The sequence below is a fragment of the Pyrgilauda ruficollis genome, unplaced genomic scaffold, assembly GCF_017590135.1.
Source record: "Pyrgilauda ruficollis isolate IOZ18807 unplaced genomic scaffold, ASM1759013v1 scaffold9, whole genome shotgun sequence".
Lineage (NCBI taxonomy): Eukaryota > Metazoa > Chordata > Aves > Passeriformes > Passeridae > Pyrgilauda > Pyrgilauda ruficollis.
In genome coordinates, this window is record NW_024531043.1 from 13,283,588 (window position 1) to 13,304,885 (window position 21,298).

At 45.5% G+C, this 21,298-nt stretch overlaps 2 protein-coding genes across 2 annotated transcripts in view; one reads left to right on the forward strand and one right to left on the reverse strand.

Moving 5' to 3' along the window:
* The first annotated feature begins 637 nt into the window (after positions 1–637).
* On the forward strand, positions 638–12,591 carry PIWIL1 (piwi like RNA-mediated gene silencing 1). Its single transcript, XM_041488791.1, has 20 exons — positions 638–706; positions 1,276–1,471; positions 1,767–1,892; positions 2,240–2,454; positions 2,951–3,072; positions 3,685–3,765; positions 4,274–4,471; positions 4,824–4,935; positions 5,806–5,923; positions 6,557–6,674; positions 6,826–6,940; positions 7,393–7,580; positions 8,113–8,185; positions 8,512–8,712; positions 8,811–8,914; positions 9,381–9,451; positions 9,987–10,140; positions 10,955–11,080; positions 11,505–11,652; positions 12,315–12,591. The coding sequence occupies exons 1-20, from the start codon at positions 638–640 to the stop codon at positions 12,429–12,431; spliced, it is 2,652 nt and encodes an 883-aa protein (XP_041344725.1). The 3' UTR covers positions 12,432–12,591.
* Positions 12,592–14,889: 2,298 nt separating this feature from the next.
* Positions 14,890–21,298, reverse strand: part of RIMBP2 (RIMS binding protein 2) — a 41,584-nt gene continuing 35,175 nt past the window's right edge. Inside the window, exons 17-21 of the mRNA XM_041488268.1 lie at positions 19,962–20,130; positions 18,722–18,828; positions 17,972–18,043; positions 17,611–17,745; positions 14,890–15,251 (exon numbers count right to left, since the gene is read on the reverse strand). Of these exons, the coding sequence (XP_041344202.1) occupies positions 15,060–15,251; positions 17,611–17,745; positions 17,972–18,043; positions 18,722–18,828; positions 19,962–20,130 (675 nt within the window). The 3' untranslated portion in view covers positions 14,890–15,059. The remainder of the gene's footprint in view (positions 15,252–17,610; positions 17,746–17,971; positions 18,044–18,721; positions 18,829–19,961; positions 20,131–21,298) is intronic.

Below are 21,298 nucleotides of genomic sequence, written 5' to 3' on the forward strand. Positions count from 1 at the left end.
GTGCGGGGGCTCGGGGAGGGCGGCCTGCTGTCTCCAGGCGGGTAGGAGCAGTGTCCCCGCGCGGCCCGAGGGCAGGCGGAGGTAAGGCCGAGGCCGGGCGCGGCGCTGCTCGGGGGTTGTGCCCCGCGGGTGCTGGAGGCGGGCAGGGAGCCGGGCCGGGCCCGGGCCGGGGGCTGTGGGTGCGGAGGATGGGCAGGGCTGGGCCGCACGGAGCAGGCCGCGGCGCTGGCACGTGCTCTGGAGGAGGGGGCTGTGCTCCCGGTGGACGGTAGCGAACCGGGCTGGCCGAGTCTCCAGGGGAGCCTCAGAGGAACGTCCCAAGGCCCGGGGTGGCGCGGGGCTGAGGCCGCAGCTCCTGCCGTGCTCTCCGGTCTCACTGACTCAGCAGCTTCGGCTTTGTGGGGGCCCGCGCCCGTCCCTGCAAACCTGACTGCAGGGCCTTGCCCACGCTCCCGTATGGAGGAGCACTGTCTGTGGAAATCCCCGAGCAGAGAATCCTGCAGGGATGGGTGTGTTCTGCTGAGCCAGTAGAAATTAAAGCAGGACAAATGCTCTAGTGCTGCTTGTAGTATTTATTGGGATAAGGGTGGGAAGGAGAAGATAGCACACTAATGCTGTAGGTTGCTTGTTTTAGAAGATGACTGGAAGAGCTAGAGCCAGAGGAAGACCTCCCAGACAGACACCTCCTCCTCCTGCTGTAGGAGATGCACCTGTGAGTTGGTTTTCAGAATTGATTTGAGATTTGTACCTCACCTACTGTATATTTTAAGACCAGGCATATGTGTTATATGTTTTATGTATGTATGCATACATTCTGCTGGGTGTACAGTTAATATAGCTCTGTTTTATTAAGGGCATTTTATTAAGTTTCCAGTAACATGAAACTCTGAATTGTGGGATTGCTCATGGCTTAAGATTGCTGTTCTTCCAGCCCTGGCACTTTTTATTATTACTTATTCACTAGACACTAAAATTACAAAAGATGTTTTTATGGAATAAGTGGTCAGTTACTTGAGGTATCAGAGGGACTGTAGAAAATGAGAAGTCCATAAATTTTAGTTAGAGCATGGAAAGGGGATTTGCATTAGCTATTAGTTAAATGAATAAGAAGTTAAAAAGCTTCCACACTCCAGTAATTTTGAGTTCCAGGTGTAGAATAGTAACTCTGCTACTTAGTACAGGACAGAAAGGGTTTAAATGTGCCTAACATGAGCATGCCTGAAGGGGTTTGAATGTCCCTAACTCGTGCGCTCCGTGGCTGTTTGTTCCCAGCAGTGGCCGGTCCAGCAGGGCGTGCCCGGCCCGCTGCGCGGCCGGCGGCAGCCGCAGCAGCAGCTGCAGCACCCCCAGCAGCTCCAGCACCCCCAGCAGCTCCAGCAGCTCCATGTTCCTCCAGCACAGTCCGAAGAGCCCGGGGGCCAGGGGCGCCTGCGCGGCTGTGAGAACCCCCTGCAGGAGAGGAGGCCTGAAGGTCAGGAGGGCTGGGAGATCCCGTGTCCACAAGAGCACCTGTTTTGGAGAGAATCCAATTAAGGCATCCTTTAGACTGTGTTTGTCTTTTTTTCTTTTCAAAATGAGATTTGTTACTGAGATTTGGAAGATGTTTGCTACATAGCAAAAGCTGAAACTTAACATTTTGTGATTACTCTTAAATTTGTCTTAATGCCTTTCAAGACTTAATTGCGTTATATGTTTTTATTTGTTAATATATGATAGTATATGTGTTATTTATTACTTGATTGTGATTCTTGCCTTTTAAACGATAGGGTTGCAGGTTTCCTCAGGACTCCAGGATTTGTCTTTAAGAGATAGGGGTGGACGTCGCAGAGATTTCCATGACCTTGGGGTGAACACTCGGCAAGCCATGATGCATGTTCAAGAGTCCAAAACCGGTATGTTTAAATTAGACTCTAGACATGTGAGCAATTGGAAATGAAAGCGTTTCCTTTATTTCTGCTCTCGGTTTCTCCTAAAGAGCCAAGTAAAAAAATCTTCAGAGTGTATTAGATAAGAAGTTGTTGCTGGTAGCTGCAGAGGAGCATGGAGTGTTGTCCTGGCAGCTGAAGGCTCTACAGAAAGCTCCAGAGGGCGGATGAGTGTCTGATAGCATGGGGCTAGAACAGATGAGGAACACGACTGACCTCTAATCTTTGTGTAGCTGGAAGAACTCTCTGAGCGCTGTTGAACGTGGTCATGTGGTAACATTTTGTAACTGTTACCACGTCTGCTCTCATTTCAGGTTTTTCAGGAAAAATGATCAAGCTGACCACCAACCACTTCCGGCTGACGTCGCGCCCGCAGTGGGCTCTGTACCAGTACCACGTTGGCTACAGCCCCGAGATGGAGGCGCGGCGCCTGCGCTCGGCCCTGCTCTTCCAGCACGAGGAGACCATTGGCAAGACCCATGCCTTTGATGGCTCAATACTGTTCCTGCCAAAGAAACTCGAGAACAAGGTACGATACGAGAATGCTCTTTTACTTTTTATCATGACTTGCAGCTTATTCTTGTTTCTTGCTGGCTAGGTCAAGTTAGGGAGTTGATGTCCCACAAGCAGTGTTTAGTTGGATTGAGGATATCAGTATAAGCCAATTTGTACATGTACAGGAATTTGGTAATGAACTTCTGGTTCCAGTGGTTAATTTCTGCAGGCTAGAATCATCCTCTGCACAGAAGTAATAGTACAGGCAGTATTTCTCCTTTCATTTCCTTTGTACTTACATCTTTTCATACCTTCTATATTTTAGTACCCCACATAATTGAAAGGGTGTGTGTGTGTATATATGTATATGTATATTTCACAGTCCTAGTGGGAGATCGAATCCACATTTCAGTTAGTCTTGAATTATTGCTTGGAATAAAAATGGCTAAGTCCAGTTTGATGTTACTGGAGCAAAATCCAGAGGCAGTACTGTTTGCTCTGGTTTTGTTAACCTCATTTCACTTTCTCAGGTTACTGAACTGTTCAGTAGGACTCGAAATGGGGAGGATGTGAAGATAACAGTCACACTCACTAATGAGTTGCCACCCACTTCACCTACTTGTCTGCAGTTTTACAACATCATTTTTAGAAGGTTTGCTGTACAAGTTATGTCTTTATACGAAGTTACTCTAAAAATATCTGAAGTAAGTTTTTCCATTCCGAAGAATAGGCTACAACTAATAAGTATTATAAATGTAAATTTTTAAGCCTTTCTGGCTGCTGTTACCATGGGGCCAGCCTCATTTGCTAATACTATAAAGTGCAGTTGTGTGTATTTCTGGGCTGTGTTAGTGTGAAAGGAGTTCATGCTGTTGTAGGCAGTTACAACACCCCACCCTCCTTTGTGTCTGTGGGTTTGCCTCTTAAAGCAGCAGGCAGAGCAGGATATTGAACTGGAAATTTCCTTCTTTGTGATTGTAGTCTTTCCTCTTAACCTTGGTACATGGCTGTGTGGTTCACCTGAGATGTAGCCTGTTTGACTGCTACCTTCAGCTGCTTGGTGAAAGGTGGACTTGGACATGAACTTCTCACCTGATTATTGTTAATAAGTGTCCATGACCTTGATAAATTGAGTTTAATGAGAGGTTCATATTGTACGTAGTCAGATGAACAATGAGTTTATGCATAGGGATTGGACCATGCATGATGTGATGATGATAATAATAGTAATGATGCTAAAGGACATCCATTTTTCTATTTTTAGGCTTTTGAAGATGCTGAATTTGCAGCAGATTGGACGTAATTATTACAACCCCAGTGATCCAGTCAGCATTCCTAACCACAGGTTAGGCAGAAGCCCTTGGCTTTTGGAGGGGTGCTGGGGCAAGGGCTGCTGGCTGTCAGGGCTGTCCTTGTTTCCTGCAGGATCCCTGCAGGGTGCTCCTGGCTGCTCTGGGCCTGCTCTACAAGTTGGTAGGCCTGAGTTTGCCTGGGGTCCCATCATGGGGCTGTGCTGCACTCCCTGCTGTTAATCTGACCTGTACAGCCTGGCTGATGGAAGGACCTGGGCAGTGTCCTGCTGGCTAAACTCCTGGTCTTTGTGTTCTCAAAGTGTCCTGAATGCCTGCACACTTTGTGAGATGCTTAACAGCGTGAAATGGATTTCTTAGCTGACTAAAGATACCTGTAAAATATTTTTGATTTCGCTAACCTTCAAGAGCTTGTTTATATTTGGGTGATGGCTTCTTTGTGCCATCACTGCTCTCTGGTGTCTGTGCAAGTGAACAGGAATAAGGGGTGAGAATAGAGATGCTCTAAAGCACATCAAGATTTTGTGTGTTCTCTTTTGCCAGGCTGATGGTGTGGCTGGGCTTCACCAGTTCCATCCTGCAGTATGAGGAGAACATCATGCTGTGTGCAGACGTGAGCCACAAGGTTCTCCGTGGGGAGACAGTGCTGGATACTATGCACAGCCTTCACTCCCAGGTTGGAGAGGAGAGATTTAGAGACACCTGTGCTAAAGAGCTGATTGGTTTAATTGTTCTCACAAAGTAAGTCTTCTTGGACTCTTGTTGTCTTGGAGAGCTCTCTATGCTCCATGTCCTGAAGTAGGCAATAAAGCATCAGAAAGCCAAAAAATGCTGTCATTGTCCAGCTAGCAAATGAATCAGGGTGACAGCATTTGCAAAAGCAGGAAGTACACACTGGTTTTCTTTGGTTTTATTACACTTCAGCTTGTGGTAGAATTGAGGGCCTATTACAGTTGAAAGCTTGAGGTTATTACTTCTGAAAGGAGCAAAACTTCCAGCTTGCATGAGTACTGACAGTAACTTTGTCATCCCAGTGTATTTCTTTTCTATTTGAGTTAAGATTTAAACAAAAAGTGATGAAATGTTTATGCAGGTACAATAACAGAACATACAGAATTGATGACATCGACTGGGATAACAATCCAAAGAGTACCTTTAGAAAATCAGATGGTTCTGAGATGAGCTTTGTGGAGTACTACAAAAAGGTATGAAAATTTAACTGTGTGTTTTATGCTTTAACTTGGAATGTTCAGTCATTGTTACAGGTTTACTTAGGATCCATGGATTTGTAATTCATAGTATTTTGAACAGATTTTTGTTTAAAGGACACTGAGGTCAGTAATCTGAGATCAGTAACTAACCTGCACAGCGTGGTTTGGTGGGAGTAGTCCATCCCAGGGAGAAGTTGGTCAGGCAGAAAGGCCAGGAGGGCTGCAGGGATGAACAAGGAGCTCTTGGGAAAGGAGGCATTGGGAAGGTGTGAGCAGGGACAGGTGATGTGGGAGGAGTGCAGATACATTGTCACAGTGTGCAGAACTGGGGTTGGGAAAGCCAAAGCTCCTCTGGGTTGAGTGTGTCTGTCACAGCTTGACCACTGAGGCCTCCCACTGTACTTGTCAGGTCTTCGTGCATACCAGCTTCAGTGGAAATAGGATGGAGCTTAAGGTTATGGGAAGGCTAAATTTCAGCAACTTCACTTGGCAGTCTTGTTTGATTCTTGTGATTTCTTAAATTGCTTTGTAGGGCAGGAATTTGTCCATTGCTGAACTGGAAGGAGCATCCCAATATTGAGTTAGATAGCCCAGATGGTAATGCCTCAACAAGGCACAGGCTTTGTTTCTGTTGTCTCTTACACATCAGTAGTTTGATGGCATCAGTTGAGAGAATAGTGCTTCCCTGCTTTGCCTTTTCTGGCAAAACCAGTTCTTCTGAGATGTGCTGATTGAAAAAGGTTACTAGTTGCTTTTGGTTTTGTTTGTTTTAGGAGCAATACTTCTTTTCTAAAGTGAGCAGCATTATTCAGAAATGATGTTTGTTATGAGTAAATTAACATGCAGTCTGTATTTCTGATACAGCAATATAACATAGAAATTAGTGATTGGATGCAGCCTGTCCTGATCAGCCAGATGAAGAGGAAGAGAGGGAACATACAAGGATCTGTGGCTCTGATTCCAGAGCTGTGCTCCCTAACAGGTACTGTAGTATTTTTCCATATCCAAGCAGCTGTCAAACCATAATTCCTACTGAGAGAGGTATTCTGACAGCAGCTTTCTGCAGAGTTCAGAGAAACTGTTTTGTTTGTATAAATGTGGGTTTAGGGACACATGTTGTAGCTAAAAGATTGGATATTTAAATGGGACTGGAAAGTTTGAGGGGGTTTGTTGTTGTTGCATAGTGTTTAGCTATGGTATCCAACATCAGCACTCTGATAACTTGTAGAGTTTTGGTGGTAGAACTTCTGTTGAAAAAGAGCAATTTACTAGAAATTGATGATAATTTTGTAAGATACATAAATAGATGTTTTGCTCTGAGATACTCACTTTGCACTAGCAGTACCTGAACATCTCAGCACTGTTTGTTTTGATTTGAAAACAGAGCTGAAGAGCTGCAATGCCTTGTGTGGTTTCCTCTCAAGTGCAAAAATTCAGGATTTTTTTTCTGTGCCAGTGGGGATGTGTGTACAGGAAGCAACTGAAAACTTGGGCTACAACTGCCACCACTTCCTGTGTCTGCAGGACATGTGTCACTTATCTGCACGAGCTGCAAGTTTAGTTTTTATAGCCTTTGATCTTAACCTGGACTCAGAAAAGGCTTTGCTGTTGGCAGGGCTGACTGACAAGATGCGCAACGATTTCAACATGATGAAGGACTTGGCCATCCACACACGGCTGCCGCCTGAGCAGAGGCAGCGCGAGCTGGGGAGGCTTCTGAGCTACATCCAAAAGTATGGCACCCCAATGTCCTCTCTGTGTCTGTCCCGGCAAAAATGTGTATAACAAACTTCTCACAGCAAAACTTCTGAAGTCTTAGTAGTTTTAAATAAGTCAGCAGGAACAAATTTCTCACGTTTTTCTTTCAAATCTTGTTTTAAACAGAGATGACAATGTTCAGAAGGAGCTCCGAAACTGGGGTTTAAGCTTTGATTACAAATCAGTGTCCTTTACAGGAAGAGTTGTTCAAGGAGAAAAGATCTTTCAATCAGGAACCATGGTAAATAATAAATCAACTTCTAAAATCTTCTGGGTGTCTCACTGATGGAACAAGTTCTTAAGGCAGGAAAGAGTACTTTTTGGTTTATAAGTGAAGGATAGAGTGAAAATGTTATACACAAGTCTTTGTCCAAGCAGGAGAATTGCAATTTTCTTATGTTGTTCCCAAGCTGTGGTTAGAAACCCTTGAAGGCACTCCCATCACAATAGGGTCATCCTTGCAGAGCAGTCCTTCTGGTCAGGTACACAGTCTGGGAGAGCAGAGATGTTTCTCATTCATTTCCATCTCTTAGAAAGGTACCAAGGCTTTTGGGTGAAAAGCCACAAATTATTTCAGTTGGGTAGCTAGAACACAGGCAGTGTGTGTTCGGTCACAGGCAGGGTGACCCCTGTGAGCAGTGGAGATGTGGTTCAGTCAGAGGCTGTGTCAAACACGAGCTGTTTGCTCTGCAGTTCGATTACAACCCCCAGTTTGCCGACTGGACCAAGGAGACGCGCGGCGTGCCCCTGATCCGCTCAGTGCCCATGGACAGCTGGCTGCTCATCTACACCCGCCGCAACTACGACGTGGCCAACACCCTGCTGCAGAGCCTCTTCAAGGTCACCCCGTCCATGGGCATCCGCATGAACAGGCCCAACATGTGAGTGCCCTCCTGAGCTGAGGGAAAGATCGTCACCGTCTCAGGCTGTGTGAGGGGAGGGTGTAGTGTGTCCCACAGCCGATGTCTGGGAGATTGGGATTAAGGCAGAGTTCTTTCAGTATGCAGATTGTTCCGTTTTCTCTAGTGATTGACTTTCCTTAGTCATACTTCTATTTCTGAGAGCTTTTCATATGCCAAAACTAAGAAGTATCAGACAGACAGTCATTGAGCAAACCCTTCTCTAAGGAGTGTTTTCTGCTGACTTAGGATGTATTCTGATTCTGATCTGTTCTCCTTGCAAATATCCTCCCTTGAGTACCTGTACTTGCCTTTAATTTTGAATTTCATTGTGTTTGGAAGCCTAAGCTTGGAGGTGATTCCTTTTAATCTGCAGATGTGTGAAAGTGGTTTGTTAATAGGTGCAAATGTGACATTTCATACACTGTTGATGCGTGGTGAACTTACATGCTATTGCTAAAGTTTCAATAGCTATTAGTTGTTGTTTTTCTGTAAGCATTTTCTCTCTTTTCAGGATTGAAGTAGATGATAGAACAGAAGCATATTTAAGGGTCTTACAGCAAAGGGTGACCCCTGACATAGACATAGTATGTATTTGAATCCATCATTTCAAATCCTGTTTATCTCTGTAACTGGTGTTTAGTGGGATTTGCTCTCAGAAATGCAGCTCTGGGCTCCTGAGAATCCACTACGTACCTGCTCATCCTCCTGGGCAGACCTAACACTGAGCATGGGTATCCTGGATAAGAGCCTTTGGTTCTGAACTACAGACACTGACACTTGGCAGTTCTTTCTTTCACTGTGAACATTTGAATATTTCTCTAGAGCTTTTTCCTAAAGAACTGAAGAACTGTTTAAGTGCTGTATAACTCTGAGAATGCAGCTGCTTACAGAGATCCTTTTTTCTTCAAAGGTAGTTTGTATCTTGTCTAGTTCCCGGAAGGATAAGTATGATGCCATCAAGAAGTACCTGTGCACAGACTGCCCCATCCCCAGCCAGTGTGTGCTGGCTCGCACTCTGAGCAAACCGCAGACGATCATGACGGTAGCAACGAAAATTGCCTTGCAGATGAACTGCAAAATGGGAGGAGAGCTCTGGAGCGTTGAGATCCCCGTGAGTACTTCCTTATCAATGGTAGCTCCTCTTTATTAGGCTTTGTTCAAAAAGCAAGCCCTGTATGCACCGTGGCTGGTGCTGTGATTGCTTTGCAGCTGAAGCAGGTGATGATTGTGGGCATTGATTGTTACCATGACACCGTCTCTGGGAAGCAGTCCATCGCCGGCTTTGTCGCCAGCCTGAATCCAGCAGTCACACGGTAAGAGCAGGCTGCCAAAGGTAAGAAAAACCTTTCCTTTGACTGAAAAACAGCTTCAGTGTGGTGGTCCATCAGGAAAATTCAAAATTGGTTTGCTGTAATGGTTAATATGAAATGTATTGTGAATTTTTCCCACTTGAAGGAGTGGCCTTGTCCCACATTGCTTGGAGAGAGGGGTCGAGTGGTGGAGACGTGGCTGAGATGAATAGAGAGCATCAGGGTGACAGGGTCTTTCCCCTTTTGGGTTGATTGGTGTGAAAGGCTTTTCTTGGTTGAGAAGAATTTTAAGTCGTGCTATGACACTTTTACCACAGGGGGGATATTCTCATAGAACCTCAGCTCTTCCTTGGCTGCATTGACCCACAAGACCCATAAAGACTAAGTGGTCATGGACATTTTATAAATAACTTCACTGCAGTAAGCCTGGGAAGTGCTTTGAAGGTGTCTTTCATTTTGTTCTTCACAGGTGGTTCTCCCGCTGCGTTGTTCAAAGTCGTGGGCAAGAACTTGTGGATGGAATCAAAACCTGCTTGCAAAGTAAGGGAAGGAGGGGGAAGGAGTTCTGCTCTTGTGGAGCCAGATCTAAGAACTTAGAATTCAGCTTCCTCAAAACCCTCCTCTCCTGCTGGCCTGAGGGGAGGCTTTACCAGCCTGCACTTGGATAACAGCAGATTAAACATTCCCTTACAAATACTGCTGAAAACCAATAGCATCTTGTGTAAATCTTTCACTGATTCCCACATTCCTTTGCAATAATTAAAAACTGAGCAGTGCACTTCCAAGAATGCTTTAAGGGAGTCTGATGTCAAGGAGAGCTCACAGTTCCTGCTGTGAGAGAGGCCAGCAGAGCAGGTGTGTCCTTGGGTCCTTCCTGTTTGTGGGTGCACAGGCAAACCAGAGCTCTTCTTCCAGGTACGTGTGTGTAGCACGATGCTGACCCATTTCAGGTTACTGAAGGATTGAGGACCTTACTTTTCCAACTTACTGCTGTTTTTCTAGGAATAAAAATCCATTTTTTCTTTTGGAATGAATTGACATTGCAACTAATGGCTTTTACTCTTGTTTTTTTAAGCTGCTCTGAGGAACTGGTCTAAATGGAATAAGGGTTTGCCCTCTCGTATTTTTGTGTATCGTGATGGTGTTGGAGATGGACAACTCAATACTTTGGTTAATTATGAAGTGCCTCAATTTCTGGATTGCTTGAAGAGTATTGGTACTGACTACAGGTAAATCTGCTTCTACCAACCCTCTTCTTTCCACTGCCAGAGGAATAAACACTGGGATACAAAACGAGGCTGTGGATGGAGACTGTGTTGTCTTTCCATCCTGATTTCACCTGAGCTCAGATAACTGCTTTTCTGATGACTTACATGATTTCAGATACTTGACTTATAATAGGAACATTCTTAGTACCTGCACCACATGACTGCCATACGTGTGTGCACATCCACTCTGGGCATTCTTGGTGGAAGTGACAATTTACTTTTTCCCCACTGGTTGGTCATAGCCTGACTGTTACATGTCTGCTAAGGCCATTTTTTTTTCTTTCCACTTCTTAAAGGAAGTTGTCCAGTCACTTATATTTTCAACATTCTGCTTTGAAACTTATCAACTGCAGTGACTTAATCTGCTCTGAAAAATAAAAATATTTCCTTACACTGCAGACAATCAGAGAAATTGAATTATTCAGTTGTTCTGTTTAGCTTTGTTAATGGCTTTACCAGAAATACTGCTAAGACACAGTGTTTTGTATAGGAAACAAGGGGGTAGGGAGTAGAAATCCAGTTTTTAGTTAGAAGATCCCTTTTTGATCCATTTTCTTCTCTGTGAAGTTAAAGGAAAGTTGGATTGGTGAAAAATAATGTGAATTTTGTGTCTCAACTAAAAGTTTAAAGTTGTGGATAATGTCTTGTTTAATCTGAATCAGTAAAGACTTACATGTGAAATTAATGCCTGGGAACTCCAGTGAATCTTCTCCTGAAATAGTCCTCGTGCAGTTTTCTGGGAGAGTATTGTTTTTTCCCTTTTCCTTTCTTTTAGCCCGAGACTCACTGTGATTGTGGTGAAGAAACGAGTGGGTGCCAGGTTCTTTGCAGAGATTGGGGGAGGACTCAAAAACCCACCCCCTGGGACTGTTGTTGATACAGTGGTGACCAGACCAGAGTGGTGAGTTCCTGCAGAGGTAACTTACTGCTCCTGCCAGCAGCCTGGTCAGAAAGGAAATATATCCTGCAGTACATGGACTGTAGCATCAAGTGTGAGCATTGTGTGGCTCAGGGGCTGGAGAAAATGAGCGCTGTAAGCTAAGTGCATGTGCAGCGTTGTTACCAGGAGGAAAAGGGGATAGAACTAATAGTTAAGGTTGTTATGGTCTCAAGACCTGCTCCACAGAATAAGATTATTCAGTTCCTCCAGGTCCCTGGCCTGTCAGACACAGAGGAAGCTGCTGTGGCCAGAGCCCAGGCCTCCTCTGGGGTGTACTCAATAAGCACAAAGTGACTGCAAGGAAACGAGACAGCTGCCTGGGGAGCTGGGCTTTGTGAGGCACACGGCTTTCGGTGGCAGCTGGGGGCTCTGCTCTCCTTGGCAGGTACGATTTCTTCGTGGTGAGCCAGACGGTGAAGAACGGCTGCGTGGCCCCCACCCACTACAACGTCATCTACGACACCAGCCAGCTGAAACCCGACCACGTGCAGCGCCTGACCTACAAGCTGTGCCACATGTACTACAACTGGTCGGTGAGTGTTCCCTGGCAGGCACAGCCTGCAGCAAGTACAGCAGGCCCTGAAACACCCCTGCAGCTCCACGAAGCCTGCGGGCATGCCTTCACCTGCAGTGGTTTGAGGGCTGGATGGTTCATGGTTGCCTGGTCTCTCTGAAGATTACTGCAGTCTGTATGCTCCCTAGCGTACACTCGTGGTGAGTATTGTTCCCAGATTCTGTGTCAGAAGCAAAATTGAAATAATTGCTTACCTGCAGAAGTATCTGTTCCTTTATGGAGGTGGAAGTGTGTTGCTGCATTGCTTTGAGGCCTCTGCTGCACAGCCAGCTCAGCTCGTGCCTGAGGTGTGCTTCAGCTTTGTCACTTCAGCAGTCACAAACACCAGACACGACTGAGCCCCTGTCCCCCCTTGTGCAGGGCCCAGCACTGAATGTAAACCTGAGAAAGAGGTGTCAGGAGGGCACTGGAGTTGGGAAGTTTGGGGGTTTATTGCATCTGTTCTTCTGTTGTGTTGGGTGTGTGTCAAGTTGTTTCCACAAATCAGCATAAACAACAGGGAATGCAAATTTCTCAAGTATGCAGACTTCAGAGGTCCAGGGGTCTTTGTTACAGTGACTGCATGCTTATTTAAATTACCTGAAAATAATTGCCTTTTTTTCTTTTTTCCCCTTTCTGCAGGGTATTATCAGAGTACCTGCTCCTTGCCAGTATGCTCATAAATTGGCTTTCCTTGTGGGTCAGAGTATTCACAGAGAACCAAACCTGATGCTTTCAGACAGACTGTACTACCTTTGAAACTGAGCTACCAGCCAAGCAGAAGAGAGTAGCTCCTCTCCAGGGAATGTAGAATTGTCTGGGCTTTTGGTTTAGTTTTGGTTTTTCGTAAGAGACGTGCACAGGATATGTGCAGTTGTGGAAATTATTTTATTCTCATTGTACCAAGGAAAAGCTTGAGATTTGCATTTTGAACAGGTGTCTGCTTGCTAGAATAACTACACAAATTTTTATGGGTTTTGGTACTTATTTACTGAAGTTTTTCTCAAATTCTTCTCAAAAGTTTATTGGTTGTTCTTAATTTACATTTTGAGAATTACAGAATTACTTCTTGCATGGGAGATAAAGAGTTATGCAGACCAGAATCCAAACTCTTCCACTAGTATTTACCCTTCTAATTTTCAAAATGCTTCAATACTGTTGATTCCTTGTTTTTCTTGGTTAAAATGAGGGCCACATTTGTCTCCTGAACTGTTTCATACCTTAAGAGGAGGTGACCAGATGCTCTTGGTTACCACGGCTTTGTTTGAAGGTGATGCAGAGCCTTGCAAGGGTTTGCACCGTTCGTTGGGAGGATTTGCAGAGCAGCCACAAGCTGTGGTGCTGCCGTGGCTCTCCCTGGGGGCAGCGAGGGCTCTGCAGGCTCAGGGGCTGCTGTGTGTGCCAGCCCCCGGCTCAGCTGCTGGGCTGGGCCCGGGGCTCAGGGATGTCCTGGGCCCTGCTGCTCTGCCTGTGACTCGCGGTGCCAGGAGGGGCTCCGGACAGAGCTGGCCTGGTGCAGTGTAACACAGGCTTCTGAACAGAAATGCATTCCTGCAGGACTGTCAGCGCACTGCCAGGCTTGGGGTTTTGGTCTGTAGTTCCAAGCAGTGGCAAGCAGCCCTGGTTTGTTCACGTCTGAGGTTTTCATTGGTCACTGTTCTGCAGCCCATTTTGTGAAACTAGCAGCAGGTGTGGGGAGGGAGGTTGATTTCAGAATTTTGCAGTAGCAGAGTCAAACTACTGCATGTAGAGAAATTCAGATTAGTGCTGGTTTTCTTAACCGCCTTGTTGTGAACCTTGTTGCTTTTCTTTATGAGATTTAAATAAAGTTGTTGCTGTAATGCTTGCCCGTTTGGGCCTGTTCTGTGTATTTTGTACTTCACTGCTGGGCTTTGGGCACACGTGGGACAATGGCTGGAGTAACTTTGCAACCCTTTTTCACCTCTGGCAAGCTCCTGCAGCTAGAGGAGCCTTTCTTTGTTCTGCAGTGAACTTCAGCAGCCGTGGACAGTTCTGAAAAAAGGCTGACACCAGAAGCCAGCAGCTGACACAGTGGATTTATGAAACATACTGCACTCTACAAAATATCAAATGATTTATTTATATAAAATATAATACACAACGCTTGTACACATGCACACACCCACACAGTACTTTACCACAAATGTAGGCCAGTTATTTTCTTTAATTAAATGTTATAATCTAGCACACAGTATTTTACAGTCATTTACATTGTTATCTGAAGACACAATGGGGAAGCTTTGATCATTCATTTATAAACCTTCCGTAAATTACAAAAAGAAAGGCAGTCTGAAAAGTATGTATAAACAGTAAAAACAATTTACAAATGGACAAGAATTACAAAATAGTAACAGCCAATGACTGCCATCGGTGTGTAGGGTTGTTTTTTGTGGTATGCCAATGTTGCAGTTGGGGTTTGATTGGAGCCTGCTGCAGCCTGGCAGGGGCTGTGCTGTGGCACTGTCCTTCCCTCTGGATGGACCTGAGCCTCAGTCTGACAGCAGCAGCATGGAAATGCCTTTAACCTAGGACTGACCCTCCACGGAAAAGAAACTGGGGGAGCAGAGAGGTTCTGGTGTGCAGCTGGCTTTTCCCAGCAGCTTAGAGCAGGGAACCAGGAGCCCCAAACGAGGTGGAGGGCTGAAATGGGGTGAGGTTCGAGTAACTGACACTGCCTGGTTCCGGGGCAGGGAGAATGGCAAACCAGTGCAAGGTTTTGGTTTCTACTGGGGCAGCAAAAACTGAAAAGCGCTCAGCACAGCACTTGCACACTCCCAGGAGTCCATCGGGGCTGGGGCAGGACCAGTGTTCCTTCGTGGTGGAGGGAGGATGGAGACAGCTGAACACACAGTACATACAAAGGATACGCTGCATATTTATTAGACAGTACAAATCATTGTGCATTAATAAGGCAAAACATCAAGGCTGATTCAACTAGGAGTTTCAAGACCATTTCTGTTAATGACTGGATACAGGGGGGGTGATCTCCCTGAACTAGCAAACAGTGAAGAGAGTTTTCTCCCCCCAGTCATGGTTAAAGGAGACTAAAGGCTGAGATTTTTCAGTGGAGTTGGAGGTGTTGAGATGACTTCAAATAAAACCATGTTCTTCTGGTCTTAATCCCATAACTTTTTTTTTTTTTTTTTTTTTTTTACTTTTAAAAAAACGTTTTTGCAACAACAAATCCATTTCCCTCTTTCTCTTGCTGTTTTGATTAAGCAATTGGCATGATTCTATTGATGTCAGAGTTAAAAATGCAACGGTCTGGTAAAGTACTGCATAGTCATGAAAGCCCTAGTTTTGACTTTTAAAAAAAAAAAAAGTACACAGACTGGAAGCTTTACAAGTTGTCCAGGAGCACATGACTCATTTCACTGCACCAAGCTTTTTCAGCAGTTTCTTGCCTTTGGAAAGCAGCCCCTTTTTCTTTTTCGAGGCCACATCCCTGCCTCTCGCGGGGCTACCAGAGCCCAGCATGGGTGCCGGAGGTGACCCGGGGTGGAGCTGGACTGTGGGGGAAGCTGCTCGCCGGGCTGTACCTGTATTCTCGGGAGGAACCTAGTAGGTACATTGTTATCATTTATTCAATCTTTGAACGCCTCAAAGCCATCAGCAGCAAGAAACTTGGCAACATCCCTTGTCCCATTACCCACTTAAACAAAAGGGCTGGTTTCTTTCTTCTCTCTGGCTTAAAATACTGTGTGGGCTTATGGAAAATACATCAATTTAGAGAAAAAAAAGTATAGAAATCAAAACCCCACCAATAAAGCCCAGTTTTGGTTATACCTTTTTAAAGGAAATGTTGGATATACTTGCTTTGCCAGAATTCTGGCCACAAAAGCCACAAAACTGGCTTTGGTTTTTCATTTCAGTACTCTGATAGTACTAAAATGGAAGGGATACTTTCAGCTATAGATTTAAGAAAAATAAACATGTTAATTACTACAGATTAGCAATCTATAGAAGCCAAACTCTTTTCAGAAGAAATTACTTAAAATGCTACATGATCACTTACTTTTTAATGTCCTTTAAATGCCTTTTCTTTAAAATTGGCTAGCAAACTTTATGTACAGATTAGAGAAGATGGCACACTGGCTTAAAAAAAAAAAAAAAAGGAAAAAGAAAAAGCTAAAATGAACCTTAATTGCAATCAAAGAAAGCTTAAAGGCCCTGAGTGCTTGATGTGTATGCTGCAGCTATGAGGTTGTTAGGTGACAGCATTCCTAAATATTTTGAACAGCTTTTTTTTTTTTTTTAGTCATCAAAAGCACTTGGATGAAAATGCTAAAATTACATATACTCAGGCTATCCTAACTACAGTGCCCAGCTGGCACAATGGTTACTATCAATTAAGGTATTTTCATAGTGAATCCATGCTGTGGGGAGGCCTGCTGGCTTGCAGCTCAAGTGAAAACATCAGCAATTGACTGGCTCGGTGTGCAACAGTGAGTTAAGCAAAGGGGCTTCAAGCCTACTTTGATTTTAAATCAAGGTCTAATTCTAATGAAAAAAAAAACCAAAAAAACAAACCAAAACCAAACCAAAACAACTTGGTAAAGCACCCCAACGTACACCTGAAGATACCAGATATCGAGTCTAATGCATTCCTTCAGTGAGCTGCATGTTTCAGGTCGAGACTCTATTGCATTGGTAAACCAAACAGTTGCCAATATTGCAAATGTAACTCCCAGGAAAAATCCCAGGGAACTGGACCAAGGGAGGGGCTTTTTCCAGAAGTGTTGAATAGTTGGTCTTAGGCAAACTGGGCTATAATCCATTGTGGAAAACACGTTTTAAGGCAGACAATTTGAGCAGCTGTGTTTGAGTGCAGTGAGTTTCAGAGCCAACTATCCCCTTGTAAACTGCTGTCCGTGCCAGCACTGCTGCCTCTGCAAGGGCTGCAGCTGTTGTGCTTTTCTCTTGACACAGGAGCTTGGAACTTTTACATCCCAGCTTGGCTAGCAATGCAATATGCAGCTTTGTTTGCAGGGTAGTTAGACATCAAACTCTCCTCTCTATGTAAACATAAACATTGAGCTCGGGAAGAAATATGTTCCAAACGCTGCCCTTGCAAAGGGAGGGCTGATGGATTGCAGAGCGTTCCTGATTCAAAGGATTTGGCTCCCAACAAAGGAGTGGACTTGACTAGGTACAGCAAAGGCATGCAGCCTGCTCTTCTGTGGCCAAGGGGTTTGGAGACATATTTCTTTTCTTTTCCCCCACAATTAAGTTTCAAGACTTGCATTAGATAGCCAGGTAGCTTTAATTGAAATCTCTATTGGTATCTTCAGTTGCTCACTTACGTGAAGGCTACATTGCCTTATTAAGGTGTGAAATGAACACTCTTCTTCTGTTTCCAAGCAGATGAGCAAAGAAATAAAAATATATATAAAATATATAATATATAAAAGTATTGCAGTGATGAAACAAAACCAAAAATGAGATACTCTAAACATGATTAATTCTTTCATGGAAGAGAAGTCTCTGAGCAATTAATTGGAAGGGGAAGTTGTAAGGATTAAGAGATGACCACTGTCAGTCCAGCAGCTGCAGTTACAGTTTGTATTTAGAGGAACACTGGTACCAGTCTTTTGTGCACAAGGACCTTTTTAGTAAGAGCAGTTTAGAAGCTTTGGGAAATAGCTATCACCAGGAAAGAGCTGCTTAAATTCAGGTCATAAAGGACGGTACTGTAATGGCTGCAATCAACCAGCCAATTTCGTTTCTCCATTTACAAATGTAACGAGCTAGCGAAGGCCAAAGCCACTTTCCCTCACGTTTTATTTTATATATTTGAAAGACAACCTTAAATGGGCAAATGAATTGAAAGGTAATGTGTAAAGTGAAGTCAGAATTACACACGAGACAGGATGAAATGGCAGGTGGAAGCTCAGGTGTTGCTGAGTGGGCAGCTTACCCTTTTGGCCTTGGGTCGCAGGGCCGCGTCGTGCGCGTGGCGCGAGGGCGCCTCGGACAGGAACACTTCCACGTCGTCAGGCACTTCTTCGAGGAAGTTGGAAGGAACCAGCCCCTTCTGCCCGTTGAGCTCACCCTGGAGCACAGGGAAGGCTCCGTGAGCACTTTCACCCCATCACATTTATTCCCAAGGAGGCAGGGACATATTTTTGCCTCTTTCAAGGCTTTGCCTCTTTCAAGAGGAAATTCCCATCTAAGGCCCCTGGGGATGCTGAGAGCTCTGACAATTCCACATCCCCTCCCCAGGCTGGTGTTTGGTGAGGCTGGGAGCAGTTTGGGGTGAGCCAGCAGACCCAACTTACGTAGTAAAACCCATCTTCATCGATCTCACCAAAGACAGTGATGATGTCCCCAGTGCAGAACGTCAGCTCGGCCTGCAGGGAAGGAGCAGGGACAGGCAAAGATCAGCCTTTTCTTATCACAGGGAATCCACTCAGATTCATGCTAAGACACTGGTGAAACCGAATTGATCTTTGGGAGACAAACCTCTTGGTTTTCTTTCCTTGGGGTTTTTAACTCAGCTTGCTAAGCCTGAGGTGCAGAACAGCTCAGGGAGCTGCACAGGAGCTCTGCACATCACCCAGCCCAGCCCCCGAGGCACAACGCTCCTGCACTGGAGCTGTGCTGGATCCTCTTCAAAAACCTTCACACCGGCAGCTCCTCCCTGAGCAGCACACAGGGCACCGGGCTCTTTTAATTGTCTGGGGCTTAAAAGCAATTAGGGCGGGGCTTTTAAATTATGCTTAATTTCCTGTGGTCAAGGGAGAAAGAACAAACAAAATCTTTGCAATACATCAGCACAATTTATTTGATTTGTTGGCCAAACTACTTCGAAACACCATAATTTAGAAAAAGATTTGGTTCAACAGGAAACAGAAAACAACCCAGGCTGTGTTTTAAAGCACCAAGTCCCACATATTTCAAATCTCACTTTCTCCTTCTACAATTCACCAACTGAAACCAAACCCAAACAACATTTTAAAGGGCGCCTGAGGAAGCTGCCAGGTTCTGTGCCCCCGGGGCGCCCCCAGCCCCACGGGCTCTGCCCCTACCTCCACATCCACGTTGGGGGAGCTCTCCCTGGGGTCGTAGTCATAGAGAGCCACCATCCTCCGGGTGGTCAGCGGCTGCTGCCGGCCCCCGCGCCGGCCCCCGCGCTCTGCTCGGGGAAGAGAGAGGGTTACTGCTGCGGGTACTCGGGTACTGATACAGGTACTGCCATGGGTATTGATACAGGTACTGCCATGGGTATTGATACAGGTACTGCCGCGGGTACTCGGGTACTGATACAGGTACTGCCGCGGGTACTGATACAGGTACTGCCACGGGTACTGATACAGGTACTGCCACGGGTACTTGGGTACTGCGATGGGTACTGCCACGGGTACTGATAAAGGTACTGCAGGTACTGCCGTAGGTACTGCCATGTGTACTCAGGTACTGCCATGGGTACTCAGGTACTGATACAGGTACTCAGGTATGGATACAGGTACTCAGGTATCGATATAGGTACTGCAGGTATCGATATAGGTACTGCAGGTATTGCCACAGGCACTGCAGTCACTGCCACAGGCACTGCAGTCACTGATAAAGGTACTCAGGTATTGCCACAGGCACTGCAGTCACTGATAAAAGTACTCAGGTACTGATACAGGCACTGCAGTCACTGCCACAGGCACTGCAGTCACTGATACAGGCACTCAGGTACTGATACAGGCACTGCAGTCACTGGCTCAGGCACTGCAGTCACTGCCACAGCACAGCCCTGCAGCTGCTGCTGCTCACGGGCTCCTGCAGCAGAGCGGGAGCAGCGTGGCACTGCCGTGGCACAGGTGACAGCCACACCCTTTCCCACACCCACACAGGTGAGGCTGTGCAGCCACGCACGGCCCACAGACAATAATAACAGTCAATAACTCTGCCCTGCCCCTCTCTGGTCTGAGGCACACAACCCCCAGCCCACTGTGCACAGCAGACTCCACAGCTCAGGGACTGTGCTCTGTGCCCAGAAATATTTCAGGACACAAAATCCACTTTTTTTTTTTTCTTTAAAATCAGAAAAGAAAGCAACAAGTGGAGTGGTGAAGCTGCAGGTCCCCGTTTGCAGCCACTGCTATCACCAAGGTTAAATATTGGTTGTATAAAGTCACCCAGACACTGACACAGAATGTATCCCCTGGGACAGTAAATGACTGCAAAATGTAGCTGCATCTGCACAAAAACAAGAGGTAAAGTGGATGCAGCCAGGCTAAGAGAGCCAGGAGTGTGAAGGGAATGTCTGTTTTCCCTTACCGATTTTCTCAATTGGAGTGTTCAAAGGAAGGAAACCTTGTTTAAGAAGCTGATCCATCATCTCTTCATCATCTGCCTGTATCTCAGAGACCATATTGCAGGGGATAAGGCCAACTCTTGCACAGGTTTCTCCACGGTAAAACCCATCAGCATCTTTGTCCCCATAAACCTGATATTCAAAGAACAATCACATTGGTCAAAAAGGTTTTAGCATTCAGGAACTCCAGAGCAGGCTAAGGGGGACTAAAGCACAGATGACAACTGCAGTTTAGATGTGGAATTATAGTTTTGGACCACTCTGACTTAGGTTATAAAACTAGAATTGTTGTATTTGTTTGAATTGTGACTTCAGATACATAAGCAGAATTTGGACTTTTTTTTCTGTTGGCAGTGAAAAGGACAAAAAAGTGCATCAAAAGCCATCAGTTTCTCACTGTGCTGAGCCAGATGTTTACTCGATGTTTATGGAATTATTATGGCACTATATTCAAAATGAAACATTTGCAAACTGGTGCCAAAATGTTATTATTTTGATTCAAGTAACTTATACGACCAAAAATGCTTATCTCATACATAATGGACTTAAGCTCTGCTATTGTCTCCCGATTTAATTTAAAAACATGACTTAAGGTATATAAAAAATAGCTGAATTAAATGAATGTTCTTGTAGAGGAAAAGAAGCTCTTAAACAAGTTGTTTTTCTTTGGCATAAACCTTGTACCATGTGAGGTAAGCAAAACACTAAACAAAATATTTAACAGCACGAAGATTGTGAGCTAGGTGCAGACATCCGTGTTAGGGCCCAGCCCAACACAGTGGAAGGCAGTCAGTATTTACCAGTTCTAATTACAATTAGTCTCTGAAATGGGTAATGTTCAAAGGACTGGGCATTTTTGGGGTTCTGTCCCAGACTGCCCCAAAAGCCCAATTTGCCCTGGGCTGGCACAGCTGCTCCTCCTGCCCCTGTGGTGGTGCCCAGCTCCCGGGCTGCAAACAAGCACCAAACTGCCAGAAAAGGGAACAGAACAGCCAGTGTGGGGCTTGCATTCATCTGGGGTGCGTGTTAGCTAGGAGAGCTCAGCACCTGCAGCTCTGCTCTGCTGCCACCGCTCTGCCAAGGTCCCTCCGAAGCCGCTCTCCCTGCAGGGCTTGTGCCAAGGGACTGGGAGCTTCAGAGTCACAATTCTGGGCTTAACCTGAATCTTTAACAAGGACTGGCCCTGACTATCTACAGCAACTCCGAGATCTTTGTGATCATTTCTGAGCCATTAGCACTGGACATTAATTACCAGCCCCAGTGAGATTGGCAGCCTGAAGCTCTGAGGGGGGAGCCCCTG

Coding starts and splice junctions, on each gene's coding strand:
- PIWIL1 (XM_041488791.1), top strand. CDS start 638: ATGACTGGAAGAGCTAGAGCCAGAGGAAGACCTCCCAGACAGACACCT. Junction 2,455..2,950: donor CAAAGAAACTCGAGAACAAG/GTACGATACGAG, acceptor TCACTTTCTCAG/GTTACTGAACTGTTCAGTAG. Junction 3,073..3,684: donor TACAACATCATTTTTAGAAG/GTTTGCTGTACA, acceptor TTCTATTTTTAG/GCTTTTGAAGATGCTGAATT.